General features: G+C 34.1%; 1 protein-coding gene across 7 annotated transcripts in view; it reads left to right on the forward strand.

Annotated features, from left to right (window-relative positions):
- The window catches only part of DACH1 (dachshund family transcription factor 1), a 352,745-nt gene that overhangs the window by 289,688 nt on the left and 41,877 nt on the right, over nt 1-21,180 (forward strand). For all 7 annotated transcript variants that reach the window (XM_030271485.4, XM_030271469.4, XM_030271474.4 and 4 more), the window contains one exon: nt 13,582-13,733. In XM_030271485.4, coding sequence (XP_030127345.4) covers nt 13,582-13,733 — 152 coding nt within the window. The remainder of the gene's footprint in view (nt 1-13,581; nt 13,734-21,180) is intronic.

Raw genomic sequence — 21,180 nt, forward strand, 5'->3', positions numbered from 1 at the left:
TACTGTTGCAACACAGGCCTCTAAAATAGTTCTCTTAGTTCTTTGCATGATTCATGGAATGAAGACAATGGATGCAGAAGCCTCGAAATGGGGAATCTTGCTGCTAAAGTTTAGGTACTGTCCAAGAGCTGCATCTGATAGATACCTATCTTTTTCATTGCGTTGAGAATTTAGATCCTTGCTTATAGAGTGCTGCTTCCATGGCAAACTGGATAATCCAGACAGTGGAATTCTACCTTTCATCTCTTTTCGGCACTCCCTTAACCCAACTGAGCACAAAGTGAGCTCTGCATATCTGCTTTTGTAAGCAATTATGCAAATAGACAGATCCTTCAGACTTATAAGTTTGTATCTATACATTGTAAATTGGAAACAGAAACAGAATATGAGAAAGACAATATATAGAGAATGTATGAAAAAAAGAGTTACTGAAACAAAAGGGATAAATGAATACTAAAGCTATATACTACACCTTTCCACAGTGAAAGTCAGAGTCAAAAGAGTTTGGGGTCATGTTTCTTAACCCTTGAAATTAATTGATCCTTGTTTTCCCCCTCCCATTTATTTAGCTGTATTTGGCAATGATCAAAAACAGGAAGATAGGAGGAAGAGCCATGAACTTAGTAGTTAGCCTTTTTTATTCTTTAATAAAATACTTCTTGTTTCTTAAAATGGCTCTTGTTATTTGGCTCCTTTGAAATGAAAAGATAAATTCCTTGTGGAAAACTCTTACATGTTTTATTGATTGTTTGCAGAGCAAAACATAAATTCTATATACAAAAATAAACTATGAAAGCATGTACATGCATGCTTGTTCTGAATTCTTTATGATATTTATTTTCAACACTGATCGTTCTTTGCGATATTTGAATATTCATGTGACAACCTAGAGGTTATTTACATGAACTGTAACAAGAGGAAACCAGATGAAAGCACTATAAATCCTGTGAATAAGAACAATATATTATCATTTTTATATTTCCTAATGTTCTGAGTTTCAAGTAAGTAAAATTTGTTTGTAAAATTTCTACTACTGGGGAATATTGTCCCATTTCTTAAATCAGATTGTAGGTACAATAAAACTTTCATAAGCATGTTATAAATTGCTTCCATCTTTCCTGTATAAATAAGATGCTGAGTGTTCCTAAATTATTTCAGAATTACAGCAAAGCTTTGGATTAAGTTGTAAACATTATAACAATGTATCAATTTTAGCATAATTGCTTTGAAAGTACAGATTATGATTGAAAGTTGCTTTTTTTTTTTTTTTCCATTTTATTCTAAATCTATGTTCCTTGTCATGCAACTGTTTTATTCATATTCTGACATCTTATTCTACATCTTCCTTCTACTGCCTGTACATTTTCAGGCTCTCAGACCATACTCTCTTCCTTTTACTCCAGTACTAAGGGTAGAGGTATTGTACCTGCAAAAAATCGTAACTTACTTACATGTGAATTGTGGATTTTCTCTCTACATGTGGTTTACTGTCAATAGAGTTATTCTTTCTCTGGTTTCTTGCCACTTCATTTCTATGCAGTAAGAGAGCAGTAGCCTGTTCAAAACATACTATTACTAGGGCAGCACAGAGCTGAATCTTTAAATAAATACTTTCACTATCTAAAACATGCATCCTTTGTTAGTAGGTGGGTTCAAGGGAGTTGGTTCCATTCTGGTAAGGTAATATTAAAAACTAGTAGTGAAATGTCAATATTAATGTGTACCAGTTTGTTAACATAATTAAATAATAATCTGTCAAAATATTTTAAAATATTAGATGAGTTTATCAAATAATTTGATAAATTTTTCATTCGACTTCGTAAGTTCTTAATAAAACTGAAAAAAACAGATTCCGCATCTATTACCCTATTGTCATAGGTGTATTGATTATGTGACTAAAGAAGTTTCAGGAGCCAACTCTTTTCTGCTCAATCTGATCAGTTCATATATGTCTGCATATGCTAGAGAAATGTAAAATATTAATAGGAGGTCAATGAGTATTCACTGAGCTCTCTTTGCCATATGGCCCCTGTGGAGGATAGAGGGCCCTGGCTAGCTTAAGCCTGCCATATGGACCTGGTGGAAAAAGGTAGGTTTCACACACAGAGCAAACCTACCATATGGACTGGGTGGAGCACTCAAAACTCTAAACATTCCTTGTACACCAGGGCCTTTTACACAGAAGAATGTAAAAAGATACATAATATATTACACACAAAAGCCATTGAAAAATGGATCAATTGTTTAGGTTTATATAATGCTTTCAAGCAGTGACCAAAACTATATAAATAATCAGGGCTTATTTTGAAATAGTAAAGAGGACAATCAATCATTTACAACTGACTTTTTTACTTTGCATTTAACATCTGTTGTGTAATGGGACTGTACAATGCCACCCTTAATGCTGTACAAAGACAGAACATCCAAAAATAGTGATAGGGTTAAAGCAGTTTCTCTGAATATATTCCCTTGGGTTTCTTTTCCCTCCTGTTCTTAACCTGAAAAACAAATTTAGCACACTGTGCAAGAGTTGTGAGGCAAGTCCTGGACGTAGAAATGTCTTCCATACTCTTAATCTTTTGAGGAATTGAAATTAAGCATAGGATAAGATCACTGATTCAACTTCAGTCCCTCTGTGAAGAGTGTGGTGTTACATAGTGGTGTCTTCTTTTATAGACGAAAGACATAGTAAAGTAGGATAGAAAAATTATCATCTTTCAAACCACTGGACCTAATGTTGAAACTTGCTACATGTTCCTGTGCAAACATATCTATATTTTCTTTAGTTTTTGTTGGTTGATTGGTTGGTTGGTGCGGTTGGTTTGGGTTGGATTTTTTTGGAAAAAAAAGCAAAAGTCAGATCAGGACCACTTCAGCTATGATTTTATCAAAATACAGTAAAAAAGAGCATGAAGTAAAGATGTATTTTTAGGACCTTCTTTCTCTTTTATTACCTGTTTTGATAATAGTTCAGATTGTGTTTTCACAGTTTTATATGAGAAAATGAATTTTATATGTGAGAATGAATAAGGAGAAAAGAAGTCAAGATCTGTTTTGTTCTGTAAACAGAGAGGTAATCTAGGCTGACTTGTCCCTTCAGATTTCTGTCACAATCTTTTCATTTTCTCAAATTTTATTTTTTTTCTTGTCTGGTCCTGTAATCTCAACAAGCAAACTAATTTCTTCATATCTTGAAAGGGGAAGAAACTACTGAAACAAAGACACTTTAAAATCAATCAGTGCTACTGAGGAAAGTGTTTGAGATGTAAGAGAAAAGTACAGCCAGCAGCAGAATCAGCTGAGTTGTGGAATAGCTAGGGCAAAGAGAAGACAAAGACAGTGATGGTGAAAATAAAGGATTTGGATTTTACCTTTTGAACTCATTGTGCTAAATATTTTGTAATTGTACTAGAATCTGGTATACAACCAGCTTTAATCAGTAGCATTGACTTCCTTTTCAAAATCTGAACAAAAAAATCACTGAAGTTGCTGTCTCAATCTTTAGGGTGCAGGAGTTCACAAAAGCATTCAGGGTGGTCATTTCCTGATGCGACTTGCTTTTTTTCACTAGACAGTCTAAAAGCCAACCTGTTATTGGGTTCCAGAATAAAAGTATTATCCTTAAATATATAATTATATAATCAGGTTGAGATAATAAAGCTTGTACAGTTGTTTCAGTTTGTTTAGGCAGTAACTGTTTTCACAGTACAATAATGCTAAAGATCTTATGATTTCTGTTTTGTTTATTTGCAGTTATCACATACATACATTTTTGTAAAGTCTTAGAGAACCTTTGCACCACTCTTGGGATTTGTGTTTTGTTTCTGCTACATAACATTTATAATTGCTTCAGAATTAAAATAAAGAATTTTTCAATTACATTATTGGCATAAACATTGAAGCAGTTACAGAAGTTTTGGTATGAAAAAAATACAGTAAGAAGAGCTGGCCCTATAGTGGAGATGCAAGGCATATTTCTTTGATATTATGATATGATGCAGATAAAAGACTGAACAAAATATTTAATTTGCATGAAGGTTTTAAACTGGATCCAAAAAAAGATTTTAATTTACTGGCAAGTGCTTGGCATGCTTGCTGTGTAGGATACTTTAATTTTCTGTATTTCATGTAAACCAAGCTGATCCATTATGACTCCAAACAATTTTTTATCTTCTTAAATCAGTGCTGAATGTGACTCATAATGCATAAATACATAAAGGATTTTTTTTTTGTTTTCTCTAATATGTATTCTGATATATTAGCATAAATTACATATTACAAGAGATGAAAACACATGCAGGCCAAATCTTACTTTAAAGTGGATGCTTGAAATGGAGCAGAAAACATTAGAGGTAAAACTTCTACATTATTCTATCAGTGAGCATCAAGCTAGTGAATGCCATAGAAACCTCACTAATGGACATGTTCTGGCAGCTTGTTGCAGATGTTTGATGAATGAATTGCAAGAGAAATCATATCAGATGTAAAAATGCTTGCCTTTTCATTCTGAATTTTGTTTCTGAGCACTCTGGGGTTTAGGGGTTTTGTTTGTTTATTATTATGGATTTCTGTGAAAATCAGATATTAGGATATAATGTATAGGCAATGGTTTGAGAAATGTGGCTATAATATTATAAAGGACTGTTTCTGATGCTATAAACTATGAAGCTCATATTGAACTCCCATAGGCAGACAGCCAAATTTCTATTAGGATATCATAACCATATAATCCAAACTGTGTACATCGATTATTGTCTACATTTGCATCTGACTACTGGAACTATTCCGTAGATAGAAGCATTAAGGGTGTTTATTATATCTGCTACAAAAAATATTGTGTAATAATTGGAAAAAGTGAGTTAAATATACTCCATTATGCAAATTTTGGTGTTTCAGCCACAAAAATAAGGAAGCCTCTGTACTTACATACTGCTTTATGGTATTAAAACAGTTCACTCCTTTTGTACCCTTCCTGGTGAGAGTTTGTCAAAACAGGATGCTTCACATCCTTTTGTTTTTAGTAATAGTTGATATATTAGGTGGGAAGAGAGTTAAGACCTGGAGTTACTAGATCAGGTATTTCTGTAAAAAGTGTGTGTTGCCATTTGTGTGCTCAAGCAAAGATTGGACACTCTACTGAAATACTGATGATAGAACACCTGTTCCCTTAAGCTCTCAGAAGTCTGACTGCAGGGCTGGCCCAGCACAGTCCCTTTGGTACTTCGTTTTCAAAGCATGGCTCCTTCCCCTGCATTTCCAAAGCATTTGAAGCTTTTCACTGTAAGTTCAGAACAGGTTCACAAATTCCTGAACCTATTGCTCAGTAGCCCCATACAGCTGTGTCAGTTGAGTCCACCTGATTTGGTTCCTGATTATTTTATTTTACTGGTGTCTTTGACACTAATATATCCAGAGCAGGAATTCTGGCAAGGTAAAAGCTCAGGAACAGCTTCCCTTAATATGTTTCTGTCTTGTTTAGGCTGGTCATCCTATTCACTGCTCTGTGTGTTATAAGTCCAAATATTAGAGGTAATTGCTAATCTTTTGTTGAAGAGGTTATTAAAATAATGGGCAATTAATGGGATCTTGCAGGGAAATGAAGAGAATATGAATATATATATTTTTAAATACTATGTATCTGCAAAAAGCAGTGTCCCTGGACATTTTATATATTTATCTAAAATATGAGATTTTCTCATTTTCATTAAAAAAAAAGACAGTATTCTGAATGAATATTCAATTTAACAAAGCAGTTACATTAATCAATAGATCCAGTTTTACATGTTCTGACCACATAAACATTTTTCTGCTGGAACAGATGAGCAGTGTAAGTTGCCGTAAATGAGAAGTGTTTGATACCTCTTTTGCTTTCTCTGTTGAACTTCTCTGACATATTTATTTGTGAAATGCAGTACTGCTGACTTCTGTGCTGCCACTTTACACCAGATACCAAACATGCTTGGTCAACCTCATCTGCTTGCCAGCATTCTGGGGATGAGGGTATGGGACAGGTTATGAGTTGCTGAATGAATGACAGCTGATGAGTGTTGCTCAAACACATTACCATATATTCATTTTCTTTTTGGGCATCTGATTCATGCTGTCAGCAGATTACCAAGAACATGTGCCCTGTGACACGGTAGCAGGAGCATTAATACTCAGGCGCCCATAATTGCAACATGGCTAGATATGGACTGCTTGAAAACAGCTTTTTGTTTTTTTTTTCTGAAGAGAATAAATATTAAAATTATTAACTGAACATAGACCAAGGAAAATAGTGTGAATACAATGCAGTTACAGGTATTAACATAAACCCTTCATCTTCAGAGAATTACAAGTTACCAGCTGTGCTCTTATCAAAAACTCCCTTCTTACTACTGTTACGCTTACAAAAGAGGAGTGCTGTTATTTTAGATGACAATGAAACGAATGGTAATATTGTTGATATTCCTTATTTTAAAATCACCTTAAATCCCCAAATAATAGATGCTTTTCAACTTTCATGAAACATGTCCAGAGGATTATTAATACAAATCATGTGGTCCTTGAAATGATCCAATAAAATCTAGCAAAATGCAATTGTTATATTGTCTATAATGTTTTTCTTCTGCATTTTGCCATAGCCATATGGAGGCAGTTGTAGAGAGGAATGGGCAGCACAAAAATAAGTATGCATACTGTGGATGCATTGCCTTGTGTATTGCTTTTATCAGTTGAGATGTGCATATTTACGTCCATAATTTTGAAAATGTGAGGTTTAGTCTACAATACATTCATTATGCAGCCCAAAAGTCCAGTCCCTAATTTGAAGTTTGATGTTAATCAGGAATTTAGCTTATCCTGAAAATACTTGGCTTGATGATTTGATTCAGCATATATTAGGAAAGCTGTATATATGATCAGGGATCCAGCTTCTGAGCCAAGGCAATAAGGAGATTAAATATCTGGTTTTGTGAATGTTGGGATTTGGTTTCCTAACCAAATATCCCTTCACTGCATAGATGATCATGGACACCCCTCAATGCAACTTTGGAAGAAGCTGAGAAGGACTCTTGAGAACCTATAGGGAAGCACATTTGCAGAATCCTCTGCAAACATATATGCATATAAGCAGTTCTCATAGAATTGCTACAAAGCCAGGAAACATTCTTTTTAGCACTCAGTGTTGACTAGCTGATGGAGGGGACATAGCAGAGTTCTAATTGGGATGTTTGACATGAAGTGGTAAAATACATTTATATTTTTTTCAGCATCCAAAGCACAGATGGCTTTACTCTGCATCCGATTATTGCCAGTAGCATATCAGGGTCTCTAAAAAAGAAATAATGGGTATAGTTCTTACAATTAAAAACTACAGGTCATAAAATTATAAAGTGCCTTCTTTTTATACTAATAAATTGTTAAAATATAATAAAAATATTTAGAATAACTTTTTAACAACCATTTAATCTTTTAACAATAATTTCATCTTTAGGAATTTAGGGTTAAGTTCTTAATTTATTCAGAGTTAATGAATGTTACTGTCAGGTGTTGAAGATGTAAGTGTTTTATGGTATATACAGAATCATTCCCAACTATCCCATTCCCTCTTTTTTCCTAATCATTCAAGGCACTTTAAAAAATTGTGTGAAAAATTCTGTGAGTAAACAGGATACTTTTTATTATGGGGACAGAGAAACCATGTAATTTTGTTTTGCATGTTATATGTTATGATGCCAAAGTACACAGAATAGAAATACCACAGGCATTTTAACATTCCATTGCATGGTAAAATATGTTTGTTTAAAAATAGGAATGATAATTTATTCTAGAATATTGTGAAATCCTTAGAATAAATAAATAAGCCAATACTGCTTGACCCAGCCCTAATCAGTAATAGGCTGCAAAATAAGATAAAGGTTATTAAAATAATCCTTTTATTGAAAGAGAAAATTAGATAAGTTGTGCTGATTGACTCTGAGGCCCTCCTAGGGACATGTAAAATGAAGAATAAACTCAACTTGATCTAGTCCAAAAAGCCTGAAGAGATCCTCACAGCTAGAACATAACCACTAATTACATTTTTGCTTTTGAATATATATTGCCAGCTCTTTCCATTCATTTTTAGTGATGCTATACCCATAATTCCTTAACAAATTAAAATATGCAATCTTTGGAAAATGTGTCTTATATATTTGCTTTGACAGCTGTAAATGTCACTTACATTCAACTAAAATTCTTGAAATACTGTAAGAATTATTTGTGTAAAATCTGTTGTATGTAAAAAAATAGCAGTCTAGCTGTTTTGTTTATTTCTTGTTGAGTCAGTATAAATTTCTTGCTTCTGGGCAGTCTTTCTCTTCCCTCCTTCACCTCATAATCCCTGTTCTATTATTCCTTCCCAAAGTGTTTGGCCACCGTGAGTGTCCTTCCCTATATTCCCAACTTTCTATTTCCCCACTTCTTGATTACTCCCTGTCTTTTGTCAAGTCCTCTCTGTTTCAACCCTTCCATGTCCTTCTTCCAGCCAACAATACGTTCCTTCCCCCTCCCCCCCCCACACCCTCTATGCTTATAGGCAAGTTGGCTTAAAAGGCATTGGCATAGAAGGGGTAACACTGAACTTTAGAGATAGAGTGATCCCCAAATTTTTGTTCAAGAAGTGATTCTCCATCTGGCTCTAATTTGCCATTATGGAAGCAAATCCAACTCCAGGATAATAAATGAGCCTGTGAAATAGTGAAGAGTGATCTGTAGAGATCATCTGTAGATCTGCATGTTCTTTAAAAGGATTAAAGAAATACTGGAAATTAATTGCAATTTTTTTTCCACAAAGGAAGAGCATCCAGTTAGTACATTAAGTTCTCAGTGGTTAAAATCTCCGAGAATTTTCAGGAAATATGAATCTTACTGTTGGCGGGAAAGTCCTGCATCTGAACCTATCTCCAAAGTGAACACATAAAACTGATTTCTTAAATCCTTTTATTCCTGTGTAGTTCTTTACATCAAGTGAAGGTGTGCGTATTTGGAAGCCATGCCACCTGGGAAAATGGTCCACAATGGTAGACTTGATACATAGATGAATGAGTTCTGTAAGACCTACCTGCAGAAATATATGTGAAAAGCCATTTTGTGCAAAGCCATTTTGTGTAACATTCAAGAAACTTTATAGCTGTGATCCTTTCCATGTAGGTTTTTAATTTTTAGTCATATTTCATTATTAGAAAGCTCCTACTCCCAAAGTCCTTAGGCAAACATACCAATCCAAGAAGCAGAACTCAGTGGACAGCATTTGCAATGGTATTAACTGTGAGAGCATCAGCCTCTTTGAAGTATTACAGAAACATTAGCCAGTCAGTCAGTCTATTTGAATATTTGATATTCCTTCCTGATTTCCAGCTGCCACAGTGCAAATGTTTTCATTTCAGAGTATTTTGGTGTCCTGGAGAACTGTTGGTTTTATAAAAAGAAGTAAATAATTTGTAGATTTAAAAAAAATAAAAGGAGTTAATATATATATGTAACTATTATCAAATATATATACATCTAACTCTTCTAATATATTTATAAGAGTTTTATAAGAGTTTAAGTATATTCCTTTTATAGTTGGTAACATCCTTCACAGTCATCTTGCATTGCCCCCTGCTACATGTGGGGTTAATCTTGAATGACCAAATCTATAAAGCAGCCAAATTGTATGGGAGCTGGTCAAGAGGATTTTATTTATTTGCTCACTACTTTCTTTCTTTCTCTCTTTCTTTCTCTCTTTCTTTCTCTTTCCCTGTTTCTTTCTTTCTTCCTTTCTTTCCTTTCTTTCCTTTCTTCTTTCTCTGCCTGAAACTATTAAACATTTAAATTGAGAATATGAAACCTCCATGTCCTTTTCTGTTAATATAAATCAAGAATTACTGATCAGTTAAAACAGAAAAGTTTCTCACACTTGAAACCTCTAACGGTGAGGAAGGTGAAATATAAAGCTTTGTACAAAAGAGTTTTTGACTACATAAACCAAAATAATACTTAGCCAAATGGAATAGATTGTTTCTACAATGTAGAAAAATTGCATGCACCAGATTTATGGTAATAAAAAGTAGAAGCAGAATCCTCTTTCATCATTCAAATGGTAAGCATGAGCCTGTGTTAGGAACAATACATGTGCAATATTTTGCAGAGAACAGAAAAGCCTCAAAATGCATTGCAAAACAAGCAAGACATTATTACAAAATGGCAGTAATCTGTATAGTATTTTTTTTTCAGCCAGTATTATTGCTTGCTTTCAAATCCTGGCAATATCAATATTTTCCAGTTTGATTGGTGACTGGTCTGAACTTACCCTACTTGCTTTTAAGAACAAAGACAAGAGAATGGCTACCTCTATTCATCTATTATTGTTTAAATAGCTGTCACAGCTTCTAGGATGTCTGTTTCCACGTTATCTGGTGAAAGAATAAAGTAGAATGGCAACAAACCAAATACAGTGAAATATGTTTGTTGCATTTGGCCCAAACCAGCTGCTGTTTACAGATAAAATCTGGTTTGAACAAAACCAGGTGAATTTTGGAAATTGAGGAGCAATGGATGGAGTGGTTGTAGCATTTACAAATATTTTAAAGCTATGTGTCGCATTCAGACTTGCCTATTACGGTGATTTAGTTCATATGTCAAGACACATATTCATCTCTGCCTGGATACTGTAGAGGCTTGGGTAACAGCTTGTCCTATCCTTGTTTATTTGTTAATTTATAACATCTCAGTTCCCAGCACAAACCAAGGCAGTCCTGGACACTTCTTTGTTCTGCCATGTTCTTTCTTTTTTTCTCCCCCTCTTTCTTTTCATTGTTGTGCTCCCCACTCTGACAGTGAAGTTTTAGATTGACCCTATTTCCCCTTTTGCCCTGACTTCTCTTCTAACACTTCCTTTGATGTGTTTAGACTGAAAATACCAAATCTCTGTTTCCCAGCAAGGGCTCATAATTTTGCAGCATTGGTCTGCTAGTAGTAGTAAGAGGAACATTGCAGCAGTTTAAAAGATGTTAGGGTAATGATTATTTGGAAAGAAAAGATATCCTTAAGAGAAAAGAGGACTTGTACAGCAATTAAGTACTTTTAATTTTTTTAATGACAAGAGGTCATATTATTTTGCTACTAAGAAATGTGGTTATGTTTTAATTGGCTGTGTTTACAATGTGGTTTTTCTTAAAAATGCATTTTTTTGAGATTCCCTCAATCATTGCTTATCTCACATCCACAATTATCCACACTTCCTGTGTATAATATGTACATTTGCTCTGTTTCAAACATACTCACACTCAAAGTTTATTTCACATGGGACATCAAGAAAACAAAGTCACATTAGTCTGACTTTTTTTTTCTGAGTTGATATTTCATTAAAGTAAGTTCAGAGTAAGTTCATCTCTCTAGTTCTATCCTTCAGTGTAAATTTGTTTCTGTTATTTATTATAACATAGTGGGTTTGATGTTATTTTGAATTAATATAATTTTAATCTTTTTTGAGTTTCTTTGCCTATCACAAAACCATGCCACACATTGTTAAAAAATCTTCACAAACTTCTTGTGTTGAGCATTCACAGAGTACAGCAAGCATAGCATTAAATAAATTGTAAAGTAGTAATACCATAAAAAAATTGATCCCTTGCTTAAATTCTATTACAAGATCTGTGTTAGGAGCATTCTGTATCTCAGCAATTGCATGGAAGAGCAGTTTTTGAGTTAATTAAGGCTTACAGAATTTTTAAGTGGGTCAGTTTTATCTAGTATATCTTAAAGTATTTTGACAGTTTGAGACCTAAAATATCAGTAAGATTCCAAGTCGTCTTAGAAGGTAGGAGGTCATTGATCCATTTTCCTGGCAAACCTAGAGGAAAATGGTGTTTTTCAGTTTCCTTTCTCATTTATATGAATCAACTTCACCATTCATACTAGTGATTTGACTCTTTCCTGCCATATCATGCAAGAGTAATACCTTCTCTGCAACCACTGATACAAAGAAATCTCTACCCAAAAAAATGTAAGGATGTAACATGGAAGAGGCTTTTCTTTTCTTTTTTTGTTGTTTGGGGTTTTTTTTTTTTTAATTTTTTAGTTTCTTAATTTTGGGTGAAATTCATTTGGGCAAACCATATTTTCAGTAGAGGAAAAAAGTTTGCCTCTTCCTGCAGTAGATACCTGTGAGAGTTCAGATGGACGAGTACCTTAAAGTGGACTGCATTCAGTCCAAGGGAGAATGCAACTAGGATCAACTAGGCAACTTGGATTAACTTTCAGATTTAATTTTAATGTACCTGATAAAATAAATAGAGAAGTGCAACCATTACTGAAACTATAATTAAATAAATTTATAAATAAAAAGAAATTTGACTACCCAAAAGATATGTAACTTATAATGGTCAAAGCCAAAATGGAAAAAAAGTGAGTCTGACAAACTCCTTTGCAGTCATACAGCTGTGCAGAATCTGCATGACACCTGGGATACATTCTGATGTCCTTTCATTGTACTGAGATACAGCAATACGTGTCAATTAATGACTGAGCCCTTTGTAGGAAGAGTATGTATAGATATATGTATCTATCTCTCTACATACCTATATATATATATGTGTGTGTGTGTGTGTGTGTGTGTGTGTGTGTGTGTATAGATAGTTTTCCTTTTGGAGACTTCAGATTAATATCTGGTGCAAAGAAATTGACCTAAATTTCTATATCATATCAACAGCAGCCTAAAAATACTCCAGAAAGGAAAATTAGAAAAAAAAACACCAAAAAAAACCCCACAAATGAGGTTATTGAAGTTTCTCTTAGTTGTTGGGGGTTTTCAATTTCTTAATCTGTGCACAGATTATCTGTGAAACTTTAATCTTAGAAGTCTTCAAACTGTGGAAGTTTTTTCCCATTGTGAGGTCAGAAGTGATCAGATCTGATTTTTACAAAGATCGCACTAAGGAGTTCAGCACTAGTTGTTAGAAGATGTCTGTGCTTTAAAAAAAATAGGCCAGTAGTTGTTACTGTGCTGTTAATTTCATGCAATGTTCAGAGCATGTTTTAATTGTGGCAATCAGGTGTGTTTTCTTCATGAAAAATGTATTGTGGGGCTTTTGTTGGTGTTGCAAAATCTGAGCTGTAAGTGAAACCATTAAGAGCAGGAAGAGTTAATTGTATGGGAAGCCTCGTATTCAAATACTTCTCATATACAAAATATATGTCATGCTAGAAAATATTCTATTGTCACTCCAAATAGAACACAAACTAAAACGAGATAATTGGGAAGGTGCCCATAAAGTGAGCCTGAATATATTATCACAAGTATATGTGAGATAATATTTGTTTTAAAAAGATTCTATGGCACTGTAAACTCAGTCTCATTAGAGACTGCATTTAAAAGGCTTATAAAGTTACTCATTAATGTTATCTTGTTGTATCTCCACAGCTTTTTCATTAAAGAAAATTCAGCAGAAAGCATTTTCTCCTGATAGCAGGAACCAATTTGCAATAATGTTCTGGAAACCACTAGGGAAGCCATTACTGAGGTCTAATAAAAACAGACAAGCGTAACTTGTTCTATATTTTTGTTTCAATCACATACAGATGAGACCCCGCTCTCCACACCAACCGCAAGAGACAGCCTTGACAAACTTTCTCTGTCTGGGCATGGGCAACCACTACCTCCGGGTTTTCCATCTCCTTTTCTATTCCCTGATGGATTGTCCTCCATAGAGACCCTTCTGACTAACATCCAGGTAGGCCTTTTTGTAGATTGGCTTAAAGGGATGGAGAGGAGCCAGTTTTGTCTAAATTAATAAAACCATTCTAGCTTAATCAGTTCATAAGATTATTTAGATCAACTAATTTACTAAAACTTTCCTGTAATTTAGGTTTTAAAGGAACCACAGCAAACAAATGAATTTAGAGGCTGTCAGATACAGTACATAAAAATACAGATTGTATATTAAACCACAGCAGAAAATTCAATGTAAATTACATTGGTGTGTTTAACAACATTTGTCTTCAATGTTCTTTTTATTACAGGCTAATGAAATGTATCTTACTGTTTAACTTTATCTCATTTACTAAAAAGAGAAGGAGTTCTTTAATAAATAGTTATTTCAGATTGCTGGAGTGGCACGGTGGAAATGATATTTAGAGCTATTTGAAATGTGTCTCCCATAAAAGCATTTACAAAAAGCACTTCTTTTATAAATAAGCTCATTTCAGTTAAAGTACTGTCTTCAAAGAATAGACTTCAAAGGGTATTACCGAATTTTATACAGATATCCTATTTGGTAGTCACAATGTCTGTTGTGTGTACAGTAAAACCGTGTTCAAATATTATTTATAGTATACACTATGTATAGCTTGAAGCCAAATTGTTAGTGTTTCGTATTATAATTAAGAAATATTTTTTGTCCACAAATTCAGTTATCTCGTGTTCCCCATTTGCAAATTTTGCAACAATATGGTTGTATATTGCATGCAGAAGCAAAATTATAGTGCCAGAAATAATACAGCCATATTACATATTCCAGAGAAGCCTTGTCTGGGCAGCTACCAACTTCCAGTTTGTCACCATATATTTCCTGCTCATTCCTGCAAACGCATAAAAACAATTTTATTCTATCCAGCAAAGGATATGATGGAACGGGGCCAAATCCTGCTCACTTTACTGTCTGAAGCAATCTCATTAAAGTTTATGACACTTTAGAATTGTTTTATGAAAAGTATATGAGCCATTCATTAGTTGTGTTTTGAGGTGTAATAATGGAAAAATATTGCTATTTAAGAAGTAAATATTACTATCTTTGGTCTGAAAAAGCATACTTATGATTACTTTTTGTAATTCTGAGACTTAGCATACTGAATATTTAAACCACAAACCAAGATAATTTGATAGCAGAATTTTTGTAACACATCTGCTGCAATCTGTAAAGATTGTACTTTTTTTTTTAAAGCAGAAATACAGTTAGTAAATTTTTAGCTGTGCATACATGTACAGAAAAGTTCTTAGTAATTTTTTTGACAAATGTTTGCACTCAATGTCTCTAGATAGCAACCTAATGAGCAAAGCATTCAGTATCAACAGGTTAGCTAATCCCGTGATTAAATATGAGGGTGCTGCACTATTTCAGGAAAAATGACTAGGATTAATTTGCTAAGAATGCATGCATTCAGTTTTGTTTTACAGAAAATATGAATGTGAAATTCAGTCATTACTTTTTTTTTTAATACTCTAATCTTACCTGAATGAAAAGATAAAATAAAAGGCAACATGATAAACAAAACAGAAACTATTTTATGCCTTCTCTTGTAGTGCTTTTAAACATCCTGCTCTTTTCCTTGAGATTCCATATAATGAGAAATCACTCATTAGTGTAAAGTGGTGGGACATAAATTTCTTTTGGATTTTTTCAGTATGTTCCCACATCACAATACATGGCTTTGACAGATTTCTAGGAATCCTTTCATAACAGTATATGAAAGGCATTTCCCTCCCTCTCCCTTGCTCCAGGTTTTTTATCAGGATAACATTAGAAATCTGCTTCATAAAATAAAAAATAAATAAAATTAGTTGATTTTCCAATATGTGTAGGAAAAGTTGACTTAAATAGCAGTAGAGTATATTACAATATCATATGGATAATAGTGGCAATTTCATTAATCAATACCATTTAAAATGGTTTCCATATTGCCATTTCATTGCTATTGCAATGAGAGGGAGTTACCCCATGCCCACAAATGAGTTAGATACTGTGATGCTGACACTTCCAGAACAGTTTTAGGTATTTGATTAAAAATTTGAATTTGTTGATGACACCTGCGGAAAGAGGCAATTCTGTACCATAGTCCCTGATTGCACTGTTATTTGTGACTTTGCTAGGAAATGCATAAGCCCTACCTATGATGTATTTATTACATGAATTAGAAGGATTTTTTCACTGAGTAAATGGCTCCTTACTGTCCTTTGGACCTGATGCCTTTTGCATCCCTGTCAGGAGAGATGTGGTTTCCATGGGGAGGTGGAGCAGTGTGATCCCTCACTGTTCTCTTGTTGCAGCAATGGAGCAGATCTAACTTCCTCAAATACATTGCCAATGGCTTCATGAGTGGATTTGGTAGACACTGCTCTTTTTTCATCAAGGTCATTCATGCTGAAAATAGGCATGTGTCCTTTCACTGAAAGGGTATATGTCTGCTTGTGAAATGCAAGTCTACATTTTTTGTTAGGTCATGGCTCTGGGGAGCACCCACAACATACCACACCTTGTGCTGGAGGTAGCCTACATTTTAGGGATGTGATCATCACAGGAATATACAGGCAAGGAGCTTCTGGCTACACCAATGTGAATGGACTTGATGGTGGATGTCTCTGCATGATCCCCTTCTGCAGATCTGTAGGATCAGAATAATACAGACTTAGAACAGGATTAGAATGTCCTATGGGCACTAGGAGGTCTAATTTTGACCTTTGTCAGGGTAAAAAGGATCCTAAATCGTGTAATTGAAACAGTGTTTTTTGGGTATGCAAACAAAATTACTAAACATTTTGTTGTTTGAAAACAAATGTGCTTGAAGTCCTGCAGATGCTGCTGAGCTCAGCTGAACTTGTTGCCTAACTGTAACTCTGTTTTAGTAGTCTGAGTAATTTTTTAGCTGTGACCTCTAAGCAAAAGTGATTCTCTTTTCTTCCATCCATACTAAAGTTAAATGGATAGCCCCTGATCATGAATTCAAAATTTCAGGCAAATATTAAACTAGCCTATTTGCTTTTGCTGTCACCAGTATGTCTTTCTGTATACCATATATATGGGGTTTTTTTTTTACTTCTCCATAAATGCTTCTTTAAACAAAATACAATGTTTAATTATTTGTACATTTGCAGAGGAGATAATAACAGTATACAATACCTGAAATAACCAGTGTTGTTCTTGCTGGAGACTGCTGAAATACAAATAATAAACTCTAAAAAAATATAATTAAGCAAATACACACATTAAAAAAAGGAATTAGATTGGGAATATATTTTCTCATTTGGATTTATATCTGCACATCTAAAAGGAAGAGAAAATAAATTTCCCAGGAGAACTTAAATCAATTGATACATCTGTTTTTTCACAAAGTATATTTGTAGATTTCTTCTGGATTCAATGCTGGAAGTCTAAGCACAGTTGCAGGGAGGATGAAAGGTGGGGGAAAGTGAGTCACAGCAAAATGCTGTGTATGTGCTAGTGAGAAGGCTAAAGATGTCTCCATACCCCTCACATAAGTTTACCTTTTTGAGTCATGGCCTGATTATGCCAAAGTATGTTACAGCCACAGCCTTTCATAATGCTACAATATTCTTGGGTAGTAGTAACATTCTTTCAAGCTTTTAGAGGCTGAATCTCTACTGTCCCTGAACTGAATTTCCATTAATATCTAAGGGATGATATAGTTGAACTATGATAGCTGTATTTTTCTATCTAAGCTGTATTGTATTGACACATTTTTATTGCTAGATATTTTTAAAGAGATACCTAAATTGGTTTACAAGTTTCCCATTGATATTAATAAAAGGAGTGCATGGTTGCAAACTAAATTCCCCTCTGAAAACAAAGAAAACTACTAGCTTTATTACTGTGAGCCTCCTGCACTGTTACTGTCTATCATTAAATACTAAGGGAAAAATACTGCAAACAGTGGATAAAGTAAAAAAAATCCCAGTTTTAATTCATGTTATTTTTTCTATCTTCTGCTACAAGTCAAAAGATTTTTTTTCATAGAAAGTATTAATTGAAAATATCATTTATACTTGTGCAATATGCCTTTATTTGTGATAAAATATGCAATCTGAGATATCAAAAAGTTGCCTTTCAGGAGACACCTCTAGAGCTATTTTAACTGTGTTGTCTTGCTCAAGTACTTAGTTACTAGTCAGTTATAAATAGCAGATATTCAAAAATTAACATGTGAAGTTCCCTAGAATTGTATGTATGTATTTTTTTGCTAGAGCCTTTCACTATGTACTTTTAATGATGACAGCATACAAATTGTATATATTTTCCTTACTAAAAGAGAAGCAATGTTATTTGAAAATGTTTTCATCATGAATAGCTAATATTGCAGAAAGAAGCCCCTGAGCTGCAACCCTCTGGAAGCCAGGAATTTTGAATAGGAAAGCTTCCTAATGTGCATGCCCTGATCTTCTGGTTTCTCTTTTTCACTCGGTGTGGGCAATTGTTAGAAACAGGATATGATCTTCTAGATAGACTGTCAAACTAATTAGCAAGGTCATTTTAATGTCACATACAAATGCGTAGCCAACTAAATTCTGTTAGGTGGAACACACACTTATAGAGGCAGCTAGAAAGAGAAGGAGCTTCTATATACTTTCCCCTCCACCCCTTTCAAAGTAGCGACACATTATTTGCATAATTTAAAAATAGTGATGAGTAATACTGGTTTTAAGACTGAGTTGAGGTTTGATGTATGTTTCATTTCTGTAGGATCATAAGGCTGCCTTTATATGATGCTGTTCTCAGATCAGAGAATGGGAAGAAACTCATATATCATCTTAGCATTCTGTTTGGGAAAGTTTTAAAGGGTTTGTCAGTGAAAATCCTAAAACAAGTGCAGTAAGGTAAACAAATCAGAATTATCTATAAATCTCCAGGGAATAAAATGCCCATTTTTGACATTACATTGAAATAAAAATTAAGAGAGACACCAAGAATAATGGCCTGCCATGCTTAAAGCCAGGCTTTGCATAGAGCCATACTGTATTAAAAACAAATCTGGAACCTGAGCATGTTCACTGCAATTATCATTATCCAGCCTCTATAACATCTGACCTTCCCTAAAGAGAAATATTTTCTTTTTGTAAATGTCCCATGTTGCACTGCATTTCCCATTGTCATTGGCAGCATATTGATTTAATATCAGGTTAGAGGATTAGCCATAGCACATACAAGCTGGACATACTGCATTTTGTATAATCTTCTACAGCTGATCCACTGGGAGAATTAATAGAATTTCATGCAACTCTGAAATTGCTATTCCTGTTCCAGGGGACACTGATGATTTTTTAGATGTTGTACTTTTTTAGTTTTTGTCAGGCTCTTCTGCACTGAATAAAAGGAGATATTAAATGTTTTCAGTATTTTTGTGTTACTGCTGTCATTGGCAGCAACAGCACTTTTGATATCCATCAGTTTGGCTCTGGTGCAGATTTTTTTTCACTCTGGATGCCTACTGATGTGCACTGATTTAACTTCTAAAAATGAAACTTAATTTTGTGTAGCTTATAAGTAGTCCCCAGTGAATCTTGGCTCAAAAAAGCTAATATTTTTCAGACATAATCAGCAGCAATAGGTAATGCATTACCATTAGCTATGTTAGCAAGTATAAAAAACAGGAAAGGCTGGGGGAGGAAATGTGGTGTAGAAACTCAGTAGAAAATGTAATATTCTTTTAGCAGCTTCATACTTTGCAGCAAGTCTTAATATAAAATTGCACACATCAGTGTTTCACTCCAATGTTATTCTCCATGTTTATTCATAATGATTGTTTCATGTTTAAAGAACACCAAAATATTGTGTTTTCTCAGCCAAGGACAATAATAGTTTAATAGTAATTTATTTTAAACTGCTACTGATAATACAACCAATCAACACGTTAAGTGATGCCAACATTGGCATCTTGCTAAATAATCTCTTGGCTTTGCACCGAGAGTACATCTTTCAAAGATAAGTCAACAAGAGCAATCAGAGCAGAAAATTAGAATTTGGTATCTTAGAATTAAAATACAGCTAAACTAAAGTTTTAATTGGGGTGATCTAAAAGGGCACTTGATGTAATGATCTCTTTCATTTGTTACTAATTGTTTGTTCCTGATGAAAAAGAAACATGTACATGAATGTAGTTGATTTGAGTAAAGATGGCAGTTGCTTTAGTGGCTTGATTTTATTGTTAAACAAGATAGATTTTAAGAATTTGGGAAGATAATGTTTGCAGCTTTAAACTTACTAGACAATACACTTTTCATCAACAAATACTTTTAATGTAATTTCTCTTGATCTGGTTTATTTATGATTTGGGTGAATCGCATGTTCCAGTAAGTGAGGAATAGGAGGAGATTAAAACACTCTAGAGTTTATGCATAAGACAGAAGCAGGTATTGATAAACAACTCCTACTTCAGTTTTTTATAAATTCAAATGTACCCAACATAGGAGAATACGGCCATGGAAAAGGAACATAATTCAAATTAATATTAACTTCCGAAAAATAGATTGTAAAAACTTTAGAAATATTTCACATTATATTTTACTTTACATATGTACTTAGAACTTTATAGGTAGGTTTCTGTGTTTTTCTCTAATAGTAATTCAGGTTTAACATTCAACCAAAAGACCTTTGTGATTTAGCTATTTTACAGCAGCATAAGAAAACTGCTAAAACTTGAAACATATTTGTGAGGACATTTGTTGTGTTACCATTGCTACCATATTTCCAAACATGGTTCAGTTCTTATTTAGTGTATAACATTTTGCTGACCATCTGGGCCTTGCAGTCAGAAGGTGTTGAGTTCTTCTAGCTTCTGTGGGCTTCAAGATTGAAGTGTAACAAAGCTGCAGAGCATTAAGCTCTGAATATGACAAGATTTGAGGCAACGATTTAAGAAGAAGGATTAGGAGTACTGAAAATAACAGGTTCTGAAAAAAGAATTAAAAGAGAAGTTTGAAGGACAAAAATTTCACACCAATCATTGACACTGGGAAGACTAGTAGGATAAATGAGAAGACTCACAAAACACTCACAAAATACTTTTTCTGTTTCTCAAATATCATTATACTTGCTTATTTTTCCATTCTTCTTTGGGAGATGTTTAAAAAAAAAGTGAAAAAACATGCAACCCAGAATCCAATTTAGGAAGTGGTATGGCTGAGGGGTGAGGAAGCTTGTCTGGGAGAGGGGCATTGTGTTTTTATGTCTGTAGAACTCAAACCAGTTCTTGAGTGTGAATCTTATATCTGTTAGCTGAATGTTTCCATAGCAAAACCACTGGGGAGTAGTGGTTTGTCTCTTTAGTTGGCGTTGTTTTACTTCATATCAGTAATTAAATCTCTGTTGGGTCAAATTATCTCTAGGGTTAAGTTATCAGGAGTCTTGCTTAGGATATAGGAGAGTTAGTTTCATATCCATGGAGGTTCAT

This window comes from Taeniopygia guttata, chromosome 1, assembly GCF_048771995.1.
Source record: "Taeniopygia guttata chromosome 1, bTaeGut7.mat, whole genome shotgun sequence".
NCBI lineage: Eukaryota > Metazoa > Chordata > Aves > Passeriformes > Estrildidae > Taeniopygia > Taeniopygia guttata.